General features: G+C 34.2%; 1 protein-coding gene across 2 annotated transcripts; it reads right to left on the bottom strand.

Annotated features, from left to right (window-relative positions):
- Positions 1 to 8,837: 8,837 nt before the first annotated feature.
- LOC114182102 (protein ABA DEFICIENT 4, chloroplastic-like) lies at positions 8,838 to 23,214 on the bottom strand. Of its 2 annotated transcripts, none has more exons than XM_028068859.2 (6): positions 23,002 to 23,214; positions 22,418 to 22,616; positions 21,869 to 21,969; positions 20,996 to 21,124; positions 20,623 to 20,711; positions 8,838 to 9,178 (listed from the first exon to the last, which is right to left on the bottom strand). In XM_028068859.2, the coding sequence occupies exons 1-6, from the start codon at positions 23,044 to 23,046 to the stop codon at positions 9,031 to 9,033; spliced, it is 711 nt and encodes a 236-aa protein (XP_027924660.1). In that variant the 5' UTR covers positions 23,047 to 23,214; the 3' UTR covers positions 8,838 to 9,030. The 2 variants fall into 2 exon arrangements, with proteins under 2 accessions (XP_027924660.1, XP_027924661.1); XM_028068860.2 differs by having other exon boundaries at positions 22,858 to 23,010.
- Between the last annotated feature and the right edge of the window lie 246 nt (positions 23,215 to 23,460).

Genomic DNA, 23,460 nt, shown 5'->3' with positions numbered 1-23,460 from the left:
GTAAAGTTTATCCTTATGGAAAAGGAAAAATTATGGAGATTGAAATGGGTGAAAATAAGATGGTTTTTGTGGTTGCTACTATTGTGCCAAAAAATCTTACATGATTTTAGATGGAGTTAGCAAATGAATCTCATATTTGGCATCAATAATTTGGTCATCTAAACTATAATGGCTTAAAGATACTTTTCTCTAAAAAGATGGTGAATGGGCTACCTCTGTCGCGAATCCGAAGAGACACATTGATTAGTAGGAAAGCAACATTAAAACTTTATGCCAAAAAAGGGTACGTGGAGAGCATCAAATAAGCTTCAACATGTAGACCTATGTGGGCCTATCAAACCCACCTCAATCAGTAATAAGAGGTATATCTTAGGTTTTTTTATCATTTTCTCATCAAAACATGGATTTACTTCTTAAATAAAGTATGCCTTTCCTATGCATATATTACTTGCTTAAGGACAAATAAAGGTGGTGAATTCGTCTCAAATGAATTTGGAGAATTTTGCAAGAATCAGGCATAAAGAGACAATTGACTACTACTTATACCCTTAAACAAAAGAGTGGCTAAGAGGAAAAACAAGATATTTTGGGCATCACACTCCAAAGCAAAACAGACTGACTAAGAGGAAAAACAAAACAATAATGAATATAGTGCGATCTTTGTTAGTTGAGAAACAAGATCTCAAGATATTTTGGGCATAAGCTGCCAGATGTTGTGTGTATGAACTTAACTAGTGTCCTACGGTAGTTGTACTAGATGAAACTCCTAAAGAATGGAGCCAAGTGAAACCCACAATGACATATTTTTGAGTCTATGGATGCATAGCTCATGTTCACATACCATATTAACAAATAATTAAACAACAAAAGCAAGAAAAACTTCATAGAAACTAGAACAAAATCTTTAGTCTAAGCAAAAATACGAAGGATTTCAAGAACCCTTCTTATATCTTCAAGGGAAGAAAAAATAAAGTCATAAAACCCTTTGTCAAAAGAAATAACTTTTCATTGACCCAAATATTTGCAGGTCATATCAAATTTCTTACAAGGATCTAAATAAATATGTGAAAAGTTTATCCCATTTTGCTAACAAAATATGTCTATTCATATGATTTTTTACTCTTCCAAACCAGCAAAATAAATTCTTTTAACAATTTACACCGAAATCATATATCTTTATACAAGAAAAAAATAATTGTGATAAAAGAATATCACAAACATTATTATTTATCCACAAATTTAAAGAAAATAAGATGAAAAGCCTTAACTACCTACACTCCCTCCCAACAAACCAAATAAAGAAAACTAACTTGACAACCCATAATTTTACAAGAAACCTGGAAGATGCCAAATTCTGCACCTGACCACACATTGAAAGTTGAAACCACAGGCACCAGCCACCACGAGCCACGTACCTGCACCTGTTCCACACGTGAAATTGAACGGTAGAACCAGCACCGTCAATCTGCACCTCCACGTAATTATGCCGCTGATACTAGTAATAATAATCCTTTTCTAAGTAACATGACTCTTGGAACCATTAAATGCAATATATCCAAATTCCAAACACCTAAAACATTATATTTAATTAATACTTTGAGGTTTAATGCATACACTAATTTGATTCTGATAGTTATTCTACTACCTTTTAGATTCATTGTATTAAGATGCTAATTTTAACAGCTTTGTATATCATTAGGCCTACGATATCTAATAAAGTTGAATATATGTCAATGTTTTTAATTTAAAATTAATAAAGTTAATTAAATTATCGTATTTATTAAATATTAGAACAAGAAAAAAAATTACAAATATGAATTTTAATACGAGTCAATTTGGAAGATGTACAAAAGCTTTTTTTTTTTGTCTTTTTCAATTAAATTACCAAAAAGAAATAACACAAATTTTGTAAAAAAATCTTTTATTTATATAACAAGTGTCATGTTACATTTCAAATAAGCATAAAAGACTAGAGAAAAAAAAATTATTGTAAGACCCATTTTATTTCTATTCCTTTTCTGCCCTAAGTCTTAAGGGCCTGTCCTGAGCAGATGGGCCTAATGGCTGGCCTATAGGGTGCCAAGGTCCCTAAAGTAGCCAAGACTCCCATTCTGCTCTTACTTTGCCAAAATCAAGCCTTGACTCATTTCCCTTACAGAACAGAAGCTCTGCTAGGGTTTAGAACTTCGTCATCTTCAATCTAGCCCAAATCCATTTTCTACTCCATGTAAGTATTTTTACTAGCCCATACTAGTCTCCGTTATCCCTCTTCGTATTTCTAGTTAGGGTTTCATGGTAACCCATTTCTTGGTTCTATTCCATTATTTCTTTCAGCTCTCTAGTTCGTTCCTAGAGTTGTTGTGCTCTTTACGCTTGGCTGCCAAAGCCCCCTTTTGACCCCTTTCTAGGTAAGGGAAGCTAGGGATTTCATGTCAGTTCCATTCTTGCTTATTTTGTAAATGTTTGCATGATTGTGTGGTTGATGTGTTACTGTAAACGTTTGGATGGAATGGTATTGTTGTTTGGGCACGAGTTTATGACTGTTGCAGGGAGAACAGTGGCGAGACCTGACCTTTTCGCCTAAGCGACCCAGTCTCGCCTAGGCGAGACTTGTAGAAATAAACGCCTAGTTCGCATTCGAGTTCTCGCTCAAGCGTAGGGCTTTCGTTTTGAGCGAGGTACTATCTCGCTCAGGCGAGAGATGCTCGCCTAAGCGAGAACGCGTGGGAGCTCAAGGTGTGTCGCTGTAGTTGCAGCCCAAGCGAGGAACGTTACCTTTGGGTGAGGAGTGGGGTCGCTCAGGCGAGGAGGGCTCGCCTAAGCGAGCGTGCGAAAAACCTCCCAGGGCCTCTGTTGTGATCTCGCCTAAGCGAGGGCTTGCAGCTTGAGCGAGGGGACTCCTCTCGCCTGAGCGAGGGCTCCTGGCTTGAGCAAAGGCTCCTGGCTTGAGCGAGATTCGTTGTAGGCCTCGTTGTTTTCTTCAATTGGTTGCCATGGATTGTTTGGTTGATTGATTTATATATTTTAAGTATGAGGTAGAGGAAGGCATGGAATATATGTAGTTATGAATTGAATTGATATGTTGGTGTGATCCTAGTATGTAAAATGTATGAGATGGTTGGTATTAAAATGGCAATGGTATTAGTATGAGAGTGAAATTCTATATTCATGAATTGGAAGAATGAGATGGTATGGATTCCACATGGAATATGAATGGGAAATGGTTACAAAGGTTGGCATGAGATTTAAATGCATGATTAATATTATTTGGTTGTTTGAATATATGTGGTATGTGGTCAATACGTAAATCCATGAGTCTCTAGGTGAGACTTCCTGGTCGTGCTTAAGTGGTTGGGACGTAATTCCATGACCCCTGTTAGTGGGAGTTCATGGTGGTGCCCCATCTATATAATTTGGTAAGGATTCAAGGTAAGGTTGCATCTTGACACTCTAAGGAGTCAATTAGTCTCACTTAGAGCGGACTGACTCTTGTGGTGAAAGTAGCAGGAGGTCTGAAACTCATTAAGGGCTAACCTTGTGTGTGGGGGATTGAAACATTGTAACACTTGTAACACTTAGCTCGGGGGTGAGCAACTCGAGGGTGAGTAGAGATATCCACCACAAGCGCAAGCATCCGCTGAATCTGATTATATGTACCCGTATGAGTCGAGTCAGGGTCTAGTGTATTGTTTGAGAAGTCAATAACATGTTTGGATGATATATGTACTGCTTGGATTGCGTAATAGTATGTGACTGCTTGATGAACTGTTTCTACTCTAGCTTACCCTGTTTGCTTGTTTGGTTGTCTTGTATGTGGCTCTTCTCCTTTTGCGATGATCATCAATTTATTGATGTGAGCAGATGCGAGAGGCACTCGAGGTCAACAGGGAAGGGAGGATCCTGCTGCGTAGTCTGCCTGGACTAATTCTCCTGCTTTGGGTTTTATTATAAGGCTATGACCCATGTATTGCTTGGCCTTTAAATTTAATTTAGTTTACTGTTGAACCTTGTATTCTGTTATGTTTTGGCATCATGGTGTGCCTCAAATATTTGTAAGGAGTAAGGTTTAAACTCCTGGACCGCGTTTCTACTTTATTTAGTGTGACGCTTCCTTTAATTAGCTTTATTAATTAAATGGGGTGTTACAATCTAAAATATATGAAAACAAACACCTCTGGAAAAGACCCTTATACCCATATTTAAATTTTTGACACCTATCCAATTTTTTGGTTTTTTTGTCATTCTCCTCTTTTAACCCTTTTAACTCTTCCCGCTCTCCGTCAGATTGGGATTCATCTTTTAGTCTTCCTGACTCAGTTTGAAATTCTCTTTATCTTTCTTCTTCCTTTACATACTCTGCTCCTCCATTATTTAGTTTAAAAAAACGATTCTTCAGCTCTCAACGATCCCACCTTTCGGCACCGGAGAAACAACTGAACTCCACACAAACATGTGAAGATCCTTCTCGATTGAGCAACCATGATAGGGTTTTTTCTTCTAAGCTTTATTTGATTTCTAGGTTTTATTTTCTTATTTGATTTTATTTCATGATTTCTAGGACCACGACAGAGACGGGCACTGGCTCTGATGATGGTGGTGCTCGGGATCGTGCTACCGTTTTTGATGATCGTTCAAAAAGTTATAATTTTTAGTTTTTTTTTTGTTGTTTTTCTTTTTATGCTTCAGATGCTTCTCATTTTTTTCTTTTTTTTGAACTTTTTTGGTTTTGGATTTTTCAGATTTGGAGAAATAAGGCTTGGAGGTAAGGTTTTAAGGTGGTTTGCAAAGGAGATTAAAAAAGATTCGATTTTTAATTTTTTTTTTCTTTTTATGCTTCAGTTGCTTCTCATTTTCCCTTTTTTTGAACTTTTTTTGTTTTGAATTTTTCAGATCTGGAGAAACAAGGCTTGGAGGTAAGGATTTAAGGTGGTTTGCAAAGGAGATTAAAAAAGATTCGATTTTTAGTTTTTTTTTTTGTTGTTTTTCTTTTTATGCTTCAGATGCTACTCATTTTCCCTTTTTTTGAACATTTTTGGTTTTGAATTTTTCAGATCTGGAGAAACAAGGCTTGGAGGTAAAGATTTAAGGTGATTTGCAAAGGAGATTAAAAAAGATTTGATTTTGAGTTTTTTTTTGTTTTTCTTTTTATGCTTCAAATGCTTCTCATTTTTTCTTTTTTTGAACTTTTTTGGTTTTGAATTTTTCAGATATGGAGAAACAAGGCTTAGAGGTAAGGTTTTAAGGTGGTTTGCAAAGGAGATTAAAAAAGATTCAATTTTTAGTTTTTTTTTTTGTTTTTCTTTTTATGTTTCAGATGCTTCTCATTTTTCCTTTTTTTGAACTTTTGTAGTTGTCGTTGACAGAAGGGATGTCGAAGTAAATACCGATTTTTGTTTGCTATTAATGAGAATTTTTGTAAGGTTTTCTTCTCGCTGATAAACTTTATTTTATTTTTAGATTTTCTAAGTTTTGTTTTTGTTTTCTTATTTGATTAGGCAGCAGCAAGAAGGGTCTAGGGTGACCACGATTGATATTGTTACCCATTTGCAGGTTTTTATTTTTATGTCTACGCAATGTTTTTTGCTCTGTTGTGTGTTGTGTTTGCCTTTTTGTTTCAATGGAAATACTCTTTTTATTAGTTTTTCCTTAATCCAACAGGTTTTAACGATATTTCATGTACTTTATCTGTTCGTATAGCTTGTGGATCCCCTGTCAATTACCTTTAGTGTGAAATTGTTCACTGCATGTATGAATTAACATTCAAGTATTGATGGATAGACTTGGTTTTAAGTATATATGCTCACATGTTTAGTTCTATAATTCAAAAACTGATTTTGGGCTCCCCAAATTATGGATCGCAGAATCGAAAATATATGAAAACATATATTTTAGGTATATATTTGTGTTTGTGCCATAATTTGCATGGTAAATATAATTAAAATGGAGGTAAGCAATTGTATTTGCAGATTAGGGACTCTTTTATCTAACATTGTGTCCTGCATATTATTGATTTTGTCTTTTATTTTGAAATATTTCTCTTTATTTGAAACGATCACCTACATTTATGCCTGATGAGATCATCTGGAGTAAAATGGCCAACAATTTCATTTTGGTGCATGAAATGCAAATTTATGACATCTTCCAACTACTACCAAATCAAATTCATGAATAAGCCCGTGAGAATTCTGTTGTCTCATTATTCCAAACACAACCTGTTCTTTTATTTATAAATATGTTTTTAGTTCCTTTTTCTTGATCAATAGGTTGTTATGGTAGTTGAGAGCTTGGTGGTTAACATTGCACTCACCATTGTTTGGTTATGCAAGGTCACTAGCATGTAATCTTTACATAATGGAGATGTTCAATGAAGTGCTAATAGATATTGAAGAATCTCACCTAATGACTGTAAGCCCCCTTATTGATTCTTTTTATATATTCGTGCTAAGAATTTGATTGATGGAGTGTTCCAACCATCATTTTAACCGTGCAGGGACCGCCACAACATTGCAAATAGATCAGACAAGATTTTATGTTATGATAGTCTTAGTTGTCTTCTCTAACGTGGTGATTATATATAGTGATGTATATGCCTTTATCAAGCATAACCAAATTTCACGTGAATGATTTCCATCATTCTAGATTAGAGAAGCTGAATTCGATGGGTTGATTTTAATATGGGTTTTCTGAGAGTATTCAATGGGTTGATTTGAATAAATAGAGAAGCTACCCATGTACAAAAGTGTTTCAGAAGTGTTGTAGTCTACAACATGCATTCATCCTCCTCTGTAATTTGCCATTTGTTGTAGTAGTTGAAAGTTATTTTGAACAATACTCTCTCCCTTTCCTTGATTTGTTATTCCTCAAATGTAATAATACAAAACCTTTGTTTACATTTGTATGTATTGTATTAAGTGAAAAGGAATGAATTAATTAAAGAGATGGTATACATTTCAAGAATTGGATGAGATAAAAATATAGTTTCCATTTATATTCCTGTCTCTCTTCTCTTTTTCTATTGTTGAAGAAATTAAATTGTAGATTTGAGAATTACTTAGTAAAAACAGTTATATTGCTTAAATGTAAATGAATTTGAGTTATTACTTGTCTGCAAAATTAGTATTGCTTAAATGTAAATAAATTTCATAAGTTATTACTTGTCTGCACAATTAAGTATTCGGTTTGTTTCAGTTATATTGCTTAAATATAAATGAATTTTATAAGTTATTATTTGTCTGCAAAATTAAGTGTTCAATTTGTTTTAATTATTTCTTTTCCGTAGAAAATCACTTTTGCTTTACATAAAAAAATGACAGTTACAATTTTATTTTAGAATGTTTTATATAAACTTTATAAAAGCTTAAATTACTAATTATTTTTTGTAGATTGCGGAAAAGGTGATAAGTTTAGTTTCAAATTAAAACTATATTTTGTAATTGTAATAAAAATAACGTTTACCTTTTATATTCTCTAAAGTATTAAATGTTTATATATATATATATATATATCTTTAGAAAAATTTAAATTCTAAATTTTTAAATTTTTAAGTAGTGTGAAGAAATTTCTGAAACTTTCTTACAAACTTACAATTTTTTTTTATGTTTCATTGTTACTTAGAATATAATCAGTGTGATTGAAATTTAATTATCAATAAAATTTTAAAAATATCGAAAACATCTATTTTTCTGTAATTATTAAAATTTATTTAAAATGTCAAAAACATCCTTACAATTTTATTTATTAAGATAAATTTTTGTTATCCTCAAATTTATCCTTACAGTGAAAAAAACATCAGTAACCATTAGTTTTATCTATTCAAATATTCTTTATCATTGTTTAATAATATTTATTTTCTATAATGATTATATTTTTTATTATAATAATCACTCCAATTATTATAGTCAACATACACTTTTACATTTCAAAAACATTTTTTTTTCTGATTGCAATAAATATTCAATTATTCATTCCAAACATTATCTAAAACAAGTTTTTAAATTTATAATCATGCATACTATTATTTATTGAATATTAAAAATAAAATTAATTACTATAATACTTTTACATATTATGTTTAACTTTTATTATAAATTCAATGTCTACGATGTATTTTTGTTTAAAAATTTTAACATCAATTTTAGGTTACTTTAACTTTTTTCTAATAGGGACCGTATCTCACAATATATTTGCATTTTTTCATCATTTTTTTAACTTGATTATTTATGTGCAGGCAATACTTTTGTACGGGATCAAAGTTCAAAATATACCTACATTTTATTTTAACAACGATATGTATGTATATATTTTATTGTTTGATATGTGGTACATATCAAACAATAACAATTAACTTAGAGTCAATATTTACATTTGATAACAATATCTTATTTATTTCTTTTTTAACTTTAACCTTGAATTCATGTTAAATTTTTAATAAGATTACATTCACAATATGTTTTCACTTTATTCATATTTGAATGTTACTCTTTATTTAAAATAATTTAAGTTTAACTTCTTATTTTTTATTCCATATGTCTAAACTTTCCAATATTTTTTAATAATATAAATAAATTCTTTATTCAAATATAACAATAAAAATATTGATTTTCTTAATCTAAATTATAAAAAAAAAAAAAAACAGATACGGGTCTCATACTAGTTATTTAGATAAGGACACTTCTATCAAACAAAAATAATGAAATAAGTTTCTCAGTATATTAAATTATTTAAGTTAATTGTATAAAATTTATTTGGTATTAACGTTTTTAAGATGATTTTTATGCATAACTTTTTTTCCTTCTAGTCACGTGACGTGCATGATGATTCTGATGTTGTCAAGAAGGTATGGTAAAAATCGAAAATTTTGCATTGCAGCTCAAGAAAAAAATTGAAGAGAACTTTCTGTCAAAGATAATTTATACACTTGAAATTGAACTATTTATTTACTAATAATATGATCTTTTGATGGAGGAATTCCAATGACAATTACAAGTGTAAAAACTTGAACATGAATTTCTCTGCCAGCATGTTTTCCCTCTATAATCCATGCTTGTTTTCTCTGCTACTTTTAGTGGTTGCTTTGGTGATGACATGAGTAAGAACACCAATAGGGCAAAAGAACAAGCACAGAGAAACTGAATGCCTTGTCTCAATCTCATTCTCAAGTCCATCCAGAAAAACATGTCTGGATTTAGAGACACATGTCAACAAAATGAATGAGAAAAAAGTTTAGCAATATTAAACAGGATCATCGAATTATACGAAAAAAAATAATAAATAAGAGACTATAAGTGATACATTTTTATTGACTAAATTTGGTTTTGGTCTTTTAGTGTTTTATTTGTTCCTTTTTGTATTAAGGAGGACAAAAGCCAAATAGTTTATGCATCCATAATATCCCTAGATAACAAATATAAACCAGGAAGCACGAGGAAACTTACATTACCCCTTAACATATAAGAATGATCTAAAGAATTTAAATGTTAGATTTCCTAATATATGAAAGAAAAAAAGCAATATCCCAAAACCCTAGTTTACATATTTCTGATAACGTGCATCATTATCTATCTCAACTTTCATTAACAAGTTGAACGAACAACATGACTCTGTTAAAGTGTTAAGAATAGAAGAGATTATCAAAGTAATTGAGTTGTTCATTTTTCTTCTTTAGATCTTCAACAAGATTCAACACACTTTTTATAATCATTTTGATTCTTTACAACAACAAATTGAAGAGAACTAATTAGAGTTCTAGTGGAAAGAGATCATAGAAGGATGCTAAAGGTGTTTCACATTTCAGTGATTTTCTTGCTGGATTCAGACACAGTGAGACACCATATACGTGAAGGCACACTCTGGATACCAGATTCTCCTAAGAACAACCACAACACCGCTTCTAGAATTTTTCTTTCATAATTTGTATCATTGTTTTCACAGATCAACACCAAATTTCATTCCCCTAACAGCATCACTTCTCCTTCTAAATTATAAAATTGTTTTCCCATTTGTTGATTCATCTGTAAATATAACTCATCAAGAAATGTTGAGTTACAATACTCTAATTTTTTATTGTAGCCAGTTTTGGCTGGATTTGGGTTGTTGGTTTTGATATCAGAAGCAGAAAGATAAAAGTTAAGAGTTGAAAGTGAAGACAATGTTCTGTTTCAATGGGTGCGTACAGTGAAAGATGAATTTACCATTTTGAGCTCTCCTCATTGTTCTGGACTCATGATGTTGCCTCCTAGTTGTTCGATGAAATGTAACACTGTCATCATTCTTTGCTCCGCCCCGTTGCTCCAAAATGGTGGAATTTGGTTGAGTTAACTTTCTTTCAATTTTCAACTTCATTTTTTCATTCTCATGAAAATGGGAGCTTTTGTTTCTAGATTGAATTTTTGGGATATTTGAAGAGTGAATTTTTCTAGTGGGAGGATTGCGCTTGTGGTGGTGGATTTGTCATTTTCGGGTATGTGCAATTGGGTAATGTTTCGTTGAGTTTTAAAGGTGAGTGTGACTTTTTGATTTACAGGTTGTAAGTTGCCATTTTCGTTTAGGGCTTTATGATTCTTAATACCAACATCTCCACAGTTGCAAATGACTGTTCCAAAATAATTTTTTAACAAACATTTTATTGAAAAAATTAAAAAATAGAGTAATTTTTTAATTTTTTTAAAATTTAAAAGAATAAAGTAATATAATTTTAGTGTTTCTTTTTACAAAAATTGTTATTTGTCAAAGTTTATAGAAAAAAATTTGTCAAATTATCATTTTCCATGATTCTTACCCTATACTCTATTCACACCACCGAAGAGAAACTAATGATACAATGTGACATGTATCCATTTTAACATACAAACCATCGCCTCTAAACGACTTTAATGCAAATTAATAAAAGGAACCACATGTGGTCTTTCTAAAAGAACGAGTACTACATTTAGTCAAAAATAAATTAAAAAAAATCATTAAAAATTACTACAAATACAAAATTAAAAGTGTAATTAAACTATAAAATTATTTAAAAGTTAGTCTTTAAAATATAAACTTAGATAACAAAATTAATTTTAAAGTACAATTCAATTAAAATTGCACATTGAACTATCAATGAAAATAAATTTGGTCTTTTAAATAGTAAATTTAAATGAGTGACACCAATAATATAAATTATAATATTTTTTAAAATAATTTTAATTTTATAGGTATAAATAAAATGAAATGAAAATATATGAAGTCAAAATCTAAACAATTCATTGTTTTGTCGCATACCGTAATTAAATACCTGTACATACTAATCATGAGTATGTATTAAAGATATCCATTTAGTATTTTTTATAGATCTTACCTCACTTACGGATGTCCAGTTATTTACAATACTCTTATAATTGATTTTCGGCATTTTAGCCTTCCTGGCGTTGTGGTCGTATTCTCTTTTATAAGTAATATCATAAACAACAAGAAATCTCATAAATAGATCAACGATCAGACTAGGGCGTTATTCTGATGAACAAGATCCTCTTAAGAGGCGAGTTCAGAGCATACTCATCCCACTGTCTATAGCACCTTCTATGCCAGTTGTTCTTAGATATCTTAGAACCTTAACATAATACAGATATAAGATTTCGAAGAGAAGAGCAAAGAGTTTAGAAACACAATTTTGTATTCACAATGCCTTCAAAACCCGATGATCTTTCTCAAAGGGAAGAGGCTTATTTATAGAAATCCATCTCCGGATTTCAAAACCTTACTTAGCTAAGTCTCACGTCCGTAGACGTCAGCGCTTACATCATAATATTCGGATTCAAATAAAACAAACTGGAATCTGGAAAATGACAAACATATTGGCCGACAGGTAGGCTTGAATTTTACAGTTGTCTTTTACTTAATGAAATACATTAATCCTTGAAGATTGGTTCGTGACTAGGAGAGAGATTTGGATCGGTATCACTCTCCATGGTATCACCTTCATGTTCAGCTGGAACCCATGAGTCAAAATCTTCTTTATCTTCTTCTGGTCCTCCTAGGTCTCTTGATATCTGAAATTGTTCTTCAGGGATATAGAATTTCTGTGGTAGTAGAACCCTGCTGTATGATTCTCCCCTTGTCGTATTTCCCTGAGGTGCCTGACTAGTTGTAGCCTATAACTTTCAGAGATAGGGTAATCATCAAAGGTTCCCCAGAAATAAGCTTTGTTTTTTGACCAAATTGCTCTAGAGTGATTTTGATAATATGGACGGTGGATAATGACAATAGAGGTGGATTTAGACAAATCCACATTTCTTTGTCTTTGATAATGAAGAATCTTTTCTAGTTCATGTCTCCACCATGGGATGGGAGAAAACCATTCTAACAAGGTCCAGAACAGATAATCATGTTTGAAAGGATCGTTCAAGATGTTGTAGGTTTCTTGGACTTTCAAGACTAAAGGGATGGATCTTTGAACAATTTTACACCAAATGACCCAAAGAGTTGGTTCGCAGATATCACATCCGACTCCTAGAAATAATTCATATATCCCTCCTAATTCATTATTTGGATCAAGCATGCATGGGTGACTGTATTTGTATTTCAGGGTCTCATGAAGATAATAGAAATACCTTGAATGTGCAAATTGGAGAATATCTGTAGGAGATGTGGGATATAGTCCAGGAGGGTATTCTTTCTGGATTTTGGCCATATTGGGCAAAGTTTTAACCATAAAAATTAGAGGGAAAGTGTTGATGGCAGTAATCATCTGGATAGCTTTTCTGGGTCTTGAGAGAAAATCTGGGATTAAGTTATTTTTTCCTTTGAGATATTTGACTGAGAAATCATACCTAGAGAACCAATCCTTTAAGCGAAGGATCTGGGGGTCTGGTGGCATCTTGTTTTTGAATTCTAAGATTCTAGGAAAGGACGAATTGTCCATTTGTACTTCGAATTGGAAACCTCTAAGATGGAAATCAAATTTCTTAATGCCATTTTTGACTGCAAAAGCTTCTTTGAAAGTTGTGTGGTAGTGTTTTTCGGCTTCTTTGAATTCACCACTTGCATGTCCACAATAATCTAGATGGTTTCCATTTTCCTCCATTAGAACAGCTCCCCAATAATGATTGCTGGCATCAGTTTGTTGAATTCTTTTCCAATTTCTTGGAATCTTGAGAGCAGGAGGGTGTTGTGCTATTTTTTTGATCTCGGATACTACTCGGGTCTGTTCTATCCCCCAAGGAGGGGGGTCCTTTTTTAATAATCTGGACAAAGGGCTGGTATACCTTGCAACTTTGGGAATAAAATCACGAATATAATTGAGGATCCCCAAAAATTGTTGAATCTCCTTGATGGTCAAAGAGCAGTCAGGGAATTTTAGAAGTTCTTGAGCTATATGGGGTTGAGGTTGGTATGTGCCTTGGGAGAAATGCATTCCAAGAAAATCAATTTCTAGTTGTGCCAAATGGATCTTTTTTTCTGAGAGCATAATACCGTGTTGATCAGCCAAAGAGATGAATTGTTCTAAGAGGACTTTGTGAGATTCTTTGTCTTTGGAGAAAAGCAAAATATCATCTATGTAAATGATAACACTATTTAGGATGGGCTCGAAGATCTTGGTCATAGCTTTCTGGAAGAGAGAGGGGGCTACTTTGAGTCCAAATGGGAGTACTGTCCACTGATATTGGGCACTAGGAATACAAAATGCGGTTTGTACCTCTCCGAGGGTTTAATGCTTATCTGCCAGAAACCTGATTTGAGGTCAAATTTTGAGAAGATTGATGATTCTTTGAGCAGAACTGGAAGTATTGAGGCCTTTGGGATAAGAAATTTATCATCTTTGAGGAAATGATTCAGAGGTTTGTAGTCTATGACAAGCCTCTTTTTCTCGCGAAGTTTTTCTGCCCTTTTATCCACATAGAAGGTCTGGCATGCCCAGTTTGACTGGGTTGGTTCTATCAATCCCTGTTGTAAGAGATCTAGACACTCTTGCTTAGCCAGGAGTAAGTCTGAAGGAGACATTCCAGGGTGAGAGGCTTTGGTTGGGTTGACATCTTTGTTAAGTTTAAAAGGGAGATCAATGAAGAATTCTGAGTTCTTCCACAAAGGGCGAGGATGTCTGAACTCTTTATGACTGTTGGCACACAAGGGGCTCAATTTTGTTCTGATATCGGTTAGATCAATTGGTCCTTCATGTAGAGAGAAGAGTTTGGCAGTATCAACAAAAGTTTGAAACTTTTTCTTGAATCTTAGACCAGTAGGAAGGATGCATAAGGATCCTGTGTTGGAGAAATCATCCATTCTAATCAGTATGTCTCTGTCTGGGAGTTTGCTGCCTATGACTTTGGCCCAAACTATACATTCTGGGAAAAATCGGATCCCAATGGGATTTTTTGATACTAGCTCTGTTTTGAACATTTTCCCATTAGCTGCTATGAAGTATGAAACTTCTTGCTTCCAATAATCAGCATGTAGAATGTCAGGATTAACCATAGTTTTCTGGGCTCCTGTGTCTATGTAGGCAATAGCCTTGATGGGCTTGTCATACTTTGAAGGAAAGATCTGGACTGGGAAATGAGGCTTGGGAGGAACAATAGTAATGCTGGAAAGTTCCAGGGTTGAGAAGACTGGTACAGACTTTGTTTCACTATGTAATTCTTCTTCAGAAGAATCTTGGAGTGCAAAAATGGTAGCCTCATCAGGAGAACTTTGTTCTGAATAAAGAGATTCTACATCTTCTTCTCCTAAGTTGAGGGAAGAGATAAGCCTGATAGCTTTGTCTGCTTTATTAGGACAATCTTTAGCAAAATGTCCTTTCCTCCCACAGATAAAACAATTTTGGTTTGGAGTTCTCCCTTTGGTTTTTTTCTTCTTGAAGAACTTAAAGGATTTTTTCTTCTTTGGAGGTTCTGTATTTTTTGTCTTTTTGTGGGAACAAATACATTTTTCTTTGCATTTGATCTGCTGATAGGGCTTGTTGCATGCTTTAGCAAATCTACTTCTCTGATTTAAAATATCTGAGAAGTGTTGATGTTGTCTGCACAGCTTATCTACAGCCTCCTTGGTCATCTGGTGGATCTGTCCCATTGTCATGTGGGAGAAATCCTTCTGAGCAGCAATAGCCATTCTGTTAAGTTCTGGTTGGAGGTCAACTGGAAGAGAAGCAACATAAGTATTTTTTAGGCTTGGGTCATTTCCTCCGTTGAGTAAGTAAAACCTTTGTATCATTCTTTTGAAATGTCTATCCAAGTCTTTCATGCTAAGCGAACAACATTTCATTTCAAAGAATTCCTGTCTTATTTTTCTGTCAGTGATAGCTCTATCTCCTATAAATTCTTCGTGAAGAGCTCCAAGGACAGCTGCAGTACTACCCAAGGTATGGAACTGGTCTTGCCTGACGGCTCCCAGATTGTGATACCATTCTTTTAATGTCCCTGTCATTCTACAACAGAATTCTTCTATAACCTTGTAAGTATCTGTTTCTTTAATGAGCTTAGTGTCCAGCCATGCACCAAACTCAATGAGTCTTTTCCTCCATTGGTCGGGTGTTATGTCATCCAGAGTAAACCAAGGTCCACTAATGGGTCTCTGGCTATCTCCTCTAGGAGGGAAAGAGCTGACTTCTTCTTCTTCTTCTGGAGATTCATAAATACGCTCATGCCTGGTGGACGAGGTGTTGGCCATGAGGATGTCAAGGAAATGTTTTCCTTGTTCTTCTTCTTTATTGATATCTAGGAGAGATTCTTCTGTATCATATTCAGAAGAAGTATATTCGGAGGGTGTCAAGTGGGGACTTATGCAGGCTTCTATAGTGAGTTGGGAATAAGGATCCTGTGAGTCTTGAAAAACTTCTCTTTCTTTTTCTGGATTGGTAGAAGAGGTTTTTTTTAGCCCAGGGATTTCTGGTTGTTTTCGGGTTCTGTGCGCTGAGGCAGTAGGTAATACCCAAGGAGATGATTGGTAGGGAGGATGAAAGGAAGAAATCCTAGTAGAGGGTAAAAGAGATGGCACAAAAGCATAAGGATCAGGATAATACAATTGTTTTTCTTTTCTGGCAATAATCTCATCTAACTCTTGGATCTGGCTTTTGAGCTTTCTAATTTCTCTTTCTTTTTCATCAGAGGCTTTCCCAAAAGAGGTGATTTTCCATTCATTCTCAAGGCGTGAGATTTCTAAGGAGAGATGTTGGTAATGCTTCTGCATTCTTTCTGATAAGTGTAGAAGTCTCCCGTCTGTTTCTTCAATATAGGTTGAAAGCCTGCTTACCCTGGCATCAATGCGCTTTAATATATTATTTTGCGCCTTAGCATTCTCTGTCTGCCAGTTGAGGACCTCTTCTGCTTGGCTTAGAGGTTTGAGTCTTCCTTCTGGTCCAACTTCAGATGGAGAAATGTTAGGCCTGGTTGCAATGTTATAAACTGGGTCCACAAGTCTTTCTAGGGAAGGAATTCAGACTCATAATTCGCCTCAGTGAACATCATACATGGAATAGGAAGTCTGGGAAGAGAAGGGTATCTTCCCAAGATTTCTAAGCACCGTTTTTGTTTCCAGAAAGGATCTGGAAGATTTTGCTGGTGTAGGCCAATCCATGAGCGATCTGCTGGTGGGGATCTGCCATGAGGAGGAGGAGAAGGTTTGCAGCTGCCTGGATTATCATCATCCCCTTCTTCTTCTTCGTCACTCGAATCATCATAGTCATGGTGACAGTCACAATCTGGATCACACATATCAGGATCAGCATCCCATATAAAGTGACCATTTATCTTGTCAGTGAAGATTGGTGTTCCATTTGGTTGGACGCCCCAGATAGGTATCTTTCCTTCTTTAGTACACGGTTGTATCATCATAGATTGGAAGATATGAGAAGAGCTGCTGACTGGATCTCCTTCAGGTTTTTAAACTTAACAAAGATGTCAACCCAACCAAAGCCTCTCACCCTGGAATGTCTCCTTCAGACTTACTCCTGGCTAAGCAAGAGTGTCTAGATCTCTTATAACAGGGATTGATAGAACCAACCCAGTCAAACTGGGCATGCCAGGCCTTCTATGTGGAAAAAAGGGCAAAAAAACTTCGCGGGAAAAAGAGGCTTGTCATAGACTACAAACCTCTGAATCATTTCCTCAAAGATGATAAATTTCCTATCCCAAAGGCCTCAGTACTTCCAGTTCTGCTCAAAGAATCATCAATCTTCTCAAAATTTGACCTCAAATCAGGTTTCTGGCAGATAAGCATTAAACCCTCGGAAAGGTACAAAACCGCATTTTGTATTCCTAGTGCCCAATATCAGTGGGCGGTACTCTCATTTGGACTCAAAGTAGCCCCCTCTCTCTTCCAGAAAGCTATGACCAAGATCTTCGAGCCCATCCTAAACAGTGTTATCATCTACATAGATGATATTTTGCTTTTCTCCAAAGACAAAGAATCTCACAAAGTCCTCTTAGAACAATTCATCTCTTTGGCTGATCAACACGGTATTATGCTCTCAGAAAAAAAGATCCACTTGGCACAACTAGAAATTGATTTTCTTGGAATGCATTTCTCCCAAGGCACATACCAACCTCAACCCTATATAGCTCAAGAACTTCTGAAATTCCCTGACTGCTTTTTGACCATCAAGGAGATTCAACAATTTTTGGGGATCCTCAATTATATTCGTGATTTTATTCCCAAAGTTGCAAGGTATACCAGCCCTTTGTTCAGATTATTAAAAAAGGACCCCCCTCCTTGGGGGATAGAACAGACCCGAGCAGTATCCGAGATCAAAAAAATAGCACAACACCCTCCTGCTCTCAAGATTCCAGGAAATGGGAAAAGAATTCTCCAAACTGATGCCATCAATCATTATTGGGGAGCTGTTCTAATGGAGGAAAATGGAAACCATCTAGATTATTGTGGACATGCAAGTGGTGAATTCAAAGAAGCCGAAAAACACTACCACACAACTTTCAAAGAAGCTTTGGCAGTCAAAAATGGCATTAAGAAATTTGATTTCCATCTTAGAGGTTTCCAATTCGAAGTACAAATGGACAATTCGTCCTTTCCTAGAATCTTAGAATTCAAAAACAAGATGCCACCAGACCCTCAGATCCTTCGCTTAAAGAATACCCTCCTGGACTATATCCCACATCTCCTACAGATATTCTCCAATTTGCACATTCAAGGTATTTCTATTATCTTCATGAGACCCTGAAATACAAATACAGTCCCCCATGCATGCTTGATCCAAATAATGAATTAGGAGGGATATATGAATTATTTCTAGGAGTCGGATGGGATATCTGCGAACCAACTCTTTGGGCCATTTGGTGTAAAACTGTTCAAAGATCCATCCCTCTAGCCTTAAAAGTCCAAGAAACCTACAACATCTTGAACGATCCTTTCAAACATGATTATCTGTTCTGGACCTTGTTAGAATGGTTTTCTCCCATCCCATGGTGGAGACATGAACTAGAAAAGATTTTTCATTATCAAAGAAAAAGAAATGTGGATTTGTCTAAATCCACCTCTATTGTCATTATCCACCGTCCATATTATCAAAATCACTCTAGAGCAATTTGGTCAAAAAACAAAGCTTATTTCTGAGGAACCTTTGATGATTACCCTATCTCTGAAAGTTATAGGCTACAACTAGTCAGGCACCTCAGGGAAATACGACAAGGGGAGAATCATACAGAAATCCAGCTCACTCCCTCAAGATTGATTCCTTCTGGACAGCAGGGTTCTACTACCACAGAAATTCTATATCCCTGAAGAACAATTCCAGATATCAAGAGACCTAGGAGGACCAGAAGAAGACAAAGAAGATTTTGACTCATGGATTCCAGCTGAACATGAAGGTGATACCATGGAGAGTGATACTGATCCAAATCTCTCTCCTAGTCACGAACCAATCTTCAAGGATTAATGTATTTCATTAAGTAAAAGATAGTTGTAAAATTCAGGCCTACCTGTCGGCCAGCATGTTTGTCATTTTCCAGATTCCAGTTTGTTTTATTTGAATCCGAATATTATGATGTAAGCGCTGACGTCTACGGACGTGAGACTTAGCTAAGTAAGGTTTTGAAATCCGAAGACGGATTTCTATAAATAAGCCTCTTCCCTTTGAGAAAGATCATCGGGTTTTGAAGGCATTGTGAATACAAAAATGTGTTTTAAACTCTTTGCTCTTCTCTTCGAAATCTTATATCTGTATTATGTTAAGGTTCTAAGATATCTAAGAACAACTGGCATAGAAGGTGCTATAGACAGTGGGATGAGTATGCTCTGAACTCGCCTCTTAAGAGGATCTTGTTCATCAGAATAACGCCCTAGTCTGATCGTTGATCTATTTATGAGATTTCTTGTTGTTTATGATATTACTTATAAAAGAGAATATGGCCACAACGCCAGGAGGGCTAAAATGCCGAAAATCAATTATAAGAGTATTGTAAATGACTGGACATATTTGGTTATTATATTTTTTTTTGGCATCCCTATTAATACGAGTTAACCATGGTTATCAAAATAACTCGTACATTCAGATGAGTTTACATTGGCACAATCCTAAACCAATTTAACTGGCATGTAGAATCAGTTTTTGGTAGACTCGTGTAAACTCGAGCAAACTCGCATGAAATCGCAAGTTTAGAGGCGATTCAGCGAGCTGAGTTGGACATTAGAAATTTTAGGACATTTCTGGACAGTTTGTAGCTATGTTGTCTGGATACGGATACAAACATGAGGAAAGATATGATACGGACTACGGAGATACGACTAAATTAAAAAAACATAGAACACGAGACACGATGTGTATATACATGTTAAGTTTGAAACTTTGAAACTGTTAACTAACATATTGTCAACTAACACAAAAATGAATATAATCTATCTATCTAATATCCAATATGCAAAACGTAGTGATAGAATAAAATTTGTTCATTATTTTAATCATCAAAATCATGTTAAAGATAAAAAAATATTTTTTAAATTGAACATAGTGTGTCCTACAAGTATTGTACGAGTGTCGGTGTTCGATACGTGTCAGACACGGAACACACCATTTATAAGACATGTCGGAACATCATAGGTTTACCATTTATGAGACGTGTCATAGCATCATAGGTTTGTAGTGGTGTTTACGGATGATATTCAAATTTACTCAAAATCTTAGAATAATATGAGAAACATTATTTAAAATTGTTTTACAAATCTTAAGAGAGAAGGAATTGTTAGCAAAACCTAAAAAAACAAATTTTGATTAAAAAAAAAGTGAAATTTATTGAAACATGTTATATTATGAGAAGGGACGTTTGTAGACCGAGACAGGTGAGTGTAGTGAAGTTCCTTTTTTTTTTGTAAAAGAAATTACGACAGATTGAGAAGTACAGAACCGAACATGCATATGCAAACATACTAAAAGATATTTCCTAAATCTAGATTCAAATTTCTGAAGAAAAATAAGCTTCAAGAATGCATTTTGAACATCAAGAAAAAGTGTTAAATAAATTAAATAAGAATCTTATTTCTTTGTTTCAAATTAATCCTTTTCCAATAAATATCCGTCACATCATTAGTAACATGGGAAGAACCAAATGAAAACATTTCAAAGTTTAGGACCAAAATCAACACGGTGTATTTTAGAGAACTAAAATCAAATTCAATTATTGAAAGGAAAAATAAAAGATTCATAACCTTGCAGCATAGAGATCAATAACCAAAAGGTGAATCCATGCTGAGGCTAAAGTCATCTCACTGGAGAACATTTTCCCTATACTAGTCAGCTGCACCGAGTACAAAGGAAGATAGCACAGTAATATATCAATGTTTTTGGTCATGGAAATTTAACTGTAGGCTTAATACCACTTTTTGTACTCAATAATTGTAATTCTGTGACTTTAGTTCCCTATGTTTCATTTGGGTATAAGTATAGAAAACTGAGATTTGAGTCTCTAAAATTTGATGTGTTAACTGAGATTTCAGAATTGTTCAATTTAAGATGGTGCAATTGCTTCCTTATGAGGCCAAAAGTGTAGTTAAGTCTTAACTTTATTTGATGAATACATACCTCTGGTAGCAAATATTTGCTTGCAAAAATAAGCCCAACTGTCTCAGAGGTCCAAGAAAGGTGCAATAAATATGCATATAGAACTCCAAGCCCAATATATGGTACACTACTTTCCATAGACTTCTTAGTCTGCATTTTTGGATTCCAGGAAAAATTAATCAAGCATACCACAGGAATTGCACAAATAAAAGCCCATGAGAAGGAAAAATATCAGAAGATTCAGAGCACACCAAACTTATATTCTAGTTCTGTAGAACAACCAGAGGAAAAAGCATACATGTTACCTTTTATAACATAAATATATTTATTAAGAATTAGAATTTAAGTCTAACTCAACCTTAAAAAAATCTGACTTGTAAAATAATGTTTGCACCTACTTATATATTATAAATTTTTTTTATTTCTAGTTGATATAAGATCTCTAACACATTTTCCCACATCGAGGCATATACTTGTCAAGCTTGGAACTGGACATTAATGGGTAGCCCAATAACGGGTGACACGATAAACCCAACAAACAACAAATCTCTCTAATACCATATTACAAGTCATCTAAAACTTATTCTAGTGAGATTTGTTGTTTATTGTACCTATCATACCACTCGTTATCGAGCAGCTATCAAACTACTTATTATGTTTAGTCTCACTCTTGAGATGTATATGCCTTAACATAGGGAGCGTGTTGAAAATCATACATGAATTAGAAATAAGACAAATTTATAATATATATACGAGGTTAAAAATTTTACCTTACAAGCTGATTTTGTAAAATTGAGTTAGGTTTAAAGTTCACTTTTGAATAATATTTATACATATATTTGTAAATTAAAAGGTATTGTCTCATATTGAAGATGTTTTAAGAAAGAAACATACTAGTTCAGAATTTGGAGCTAGAACCATCAGTGTGTAAAATGGAAGCACCGCTGCTGTTCCTAAAGTAAAGGCAGTGCTAGCAAGTTCTGATCCTGACAACCCTACATTATGAAGGTAGAAAAATGAATATAGGAAACTTATATAGCTCTGATTCATTTTCCTAAAATGCAAAATGCAGTCTATAAATAAGTTGAATGTGGGAAGCTTGTTAGACCAAAGCAAGGAATGTTCAATAAGATTAATACAGAAAGCATAAATGATACTGAAGCAGTTTATGATAATTTAGTATCACTATGTGCCATGTGCATAATAGACACCCTCATTCAGATTGTGTTCTGCATGAAAGTAGAAAAAATGAACCATAGAAACAAACTTTTGTACACTAAACCAAAATGATTTTTGCATAAAAATCAAAGTATCCAAATATCTTAACACTTGTTTGAGAAAATGCTAAAAGTGTAACTATGAGTTCTTAAATTGATTTTGGCACAATAATGTTGATATGGTGAAAATAATTATCAAGTAAATGTGGCTCAAAGAATAGATTACATGAAGCATATACACGAGGTGCTTTTGGAAAAGGAGCCAATCTCAAGATTTTTGGTTTCATAGCAACTCTTGATCCTCTCATGAAACTCCAATCTCTGGTTAATTTGACTCTACTTCTCTGACTACTCTGGTTACAAAGTTCAGTCTCAGCACCATTACTTCTGACAGCAGGGAAAGGAAACTTTTGCCTCTTTTCAATCTATAAGAAATAAAGCCTCAATTGTAAGCAATTTTCTTGAATCCTAAATAAGCATGTTATCTAACCATCAGAGTAAATAAACTACAAGATCCATCGAAACTGTTCAAAATAAGCAGGTTGTGAAAATGATCATTGAATTGCATATCACTCTTGTTTCATGAAAGCACCTTTTGAACAAAACATACATGTGCAAGACAATTTTGTGAAACAAGGAACAAGTTTTTTGACATATATAACTCACCATTTACATATAAATAGAAGGGCAAACATATATCTCCAACATGAAAACATGTTTGAGTTCAACTTTCATTAGTAATTATTCAAGTCCAAAACATATCCAACATTGAAATGAAGAAAGAAACACATCAGAGACTGGAAACTGTACCTTCAATAGTAACGGAGAATGGAAAAAGACGGAAGAGAAAGCCATGATTGAAGGAAAACCAAAAAAATTACATTCAGCAACAAAAGACTAATTCATATATAATATAATGTAATAAAATGCACAGTAGATAAAGGTGACAGGACTTTCCACTTGATGAGAAACAAAGTAGAAGAAGAAAGAAACACAGAAAAAAGAGATACAAAAGGGTAAGTGTCCACTAATTGTAAAGAGTTAGAGTTGTATGGAAGACAGGTAAAGGCACATAGCACCAAAAGTTGGATTAATAAAGGACAACATTTGCACTCCACTTGCATGATGTTTTGTCTGTTACACACTTACATTTACATTGGTTTGTGGGAGTTATAATTGATCAGTTCTTTATTCAGATGGTTACGTATCCTAGAGTTGACCAATGAAACAAAGTTATCTGAGAACGTGCATAATTACATATCGACAAGT

The sequence above is a fragment of the Vigna unguiculata genome, chromosome 4, assembly GCF_037176805.1.
Source record: "Vigna unguiculata cultivar grain cowpea cultivar isolate G323 ecotype 2 chromosome 4, ASM3717680v1, whole genome shotgun sequence".
NCBI classification, from domain to species: domain Eukaryota; kingdom Viridiplantae; phylum Streptophyta; class Magnoliopsida; order Fabales; family Fabaceae; genus Vigna; species Vigna unguiculata.
This window is presented reverse-complemented; position numbering and strand designations above follow the sequence as displayed.

Bases quoted from the DNA above. Each gene is read 5' to 3' on its own strand.
- LOC114182102 (XM_028068859.2), bottom strand. From the start codon at position 23,046: ATGGCTTTCTCTTCCGTCTTTTTCCATTCTCCGTTACTATTGAAG. The intron at 21,125-21,868 runs GTATGTTTCTTT...CCAAAAATGCAG, and splicing joins TAGCTCCAAATTCTGAACTA to ACTAAGAAGTCTATGGAAAG. The intron at 20,712-20,995 runs GTATGTATTCAT...TACTCGGTGCAG, and splicing joins GCAAATATTTGCTACCAGAG to CTGACTAGTATAGGGAAAAT.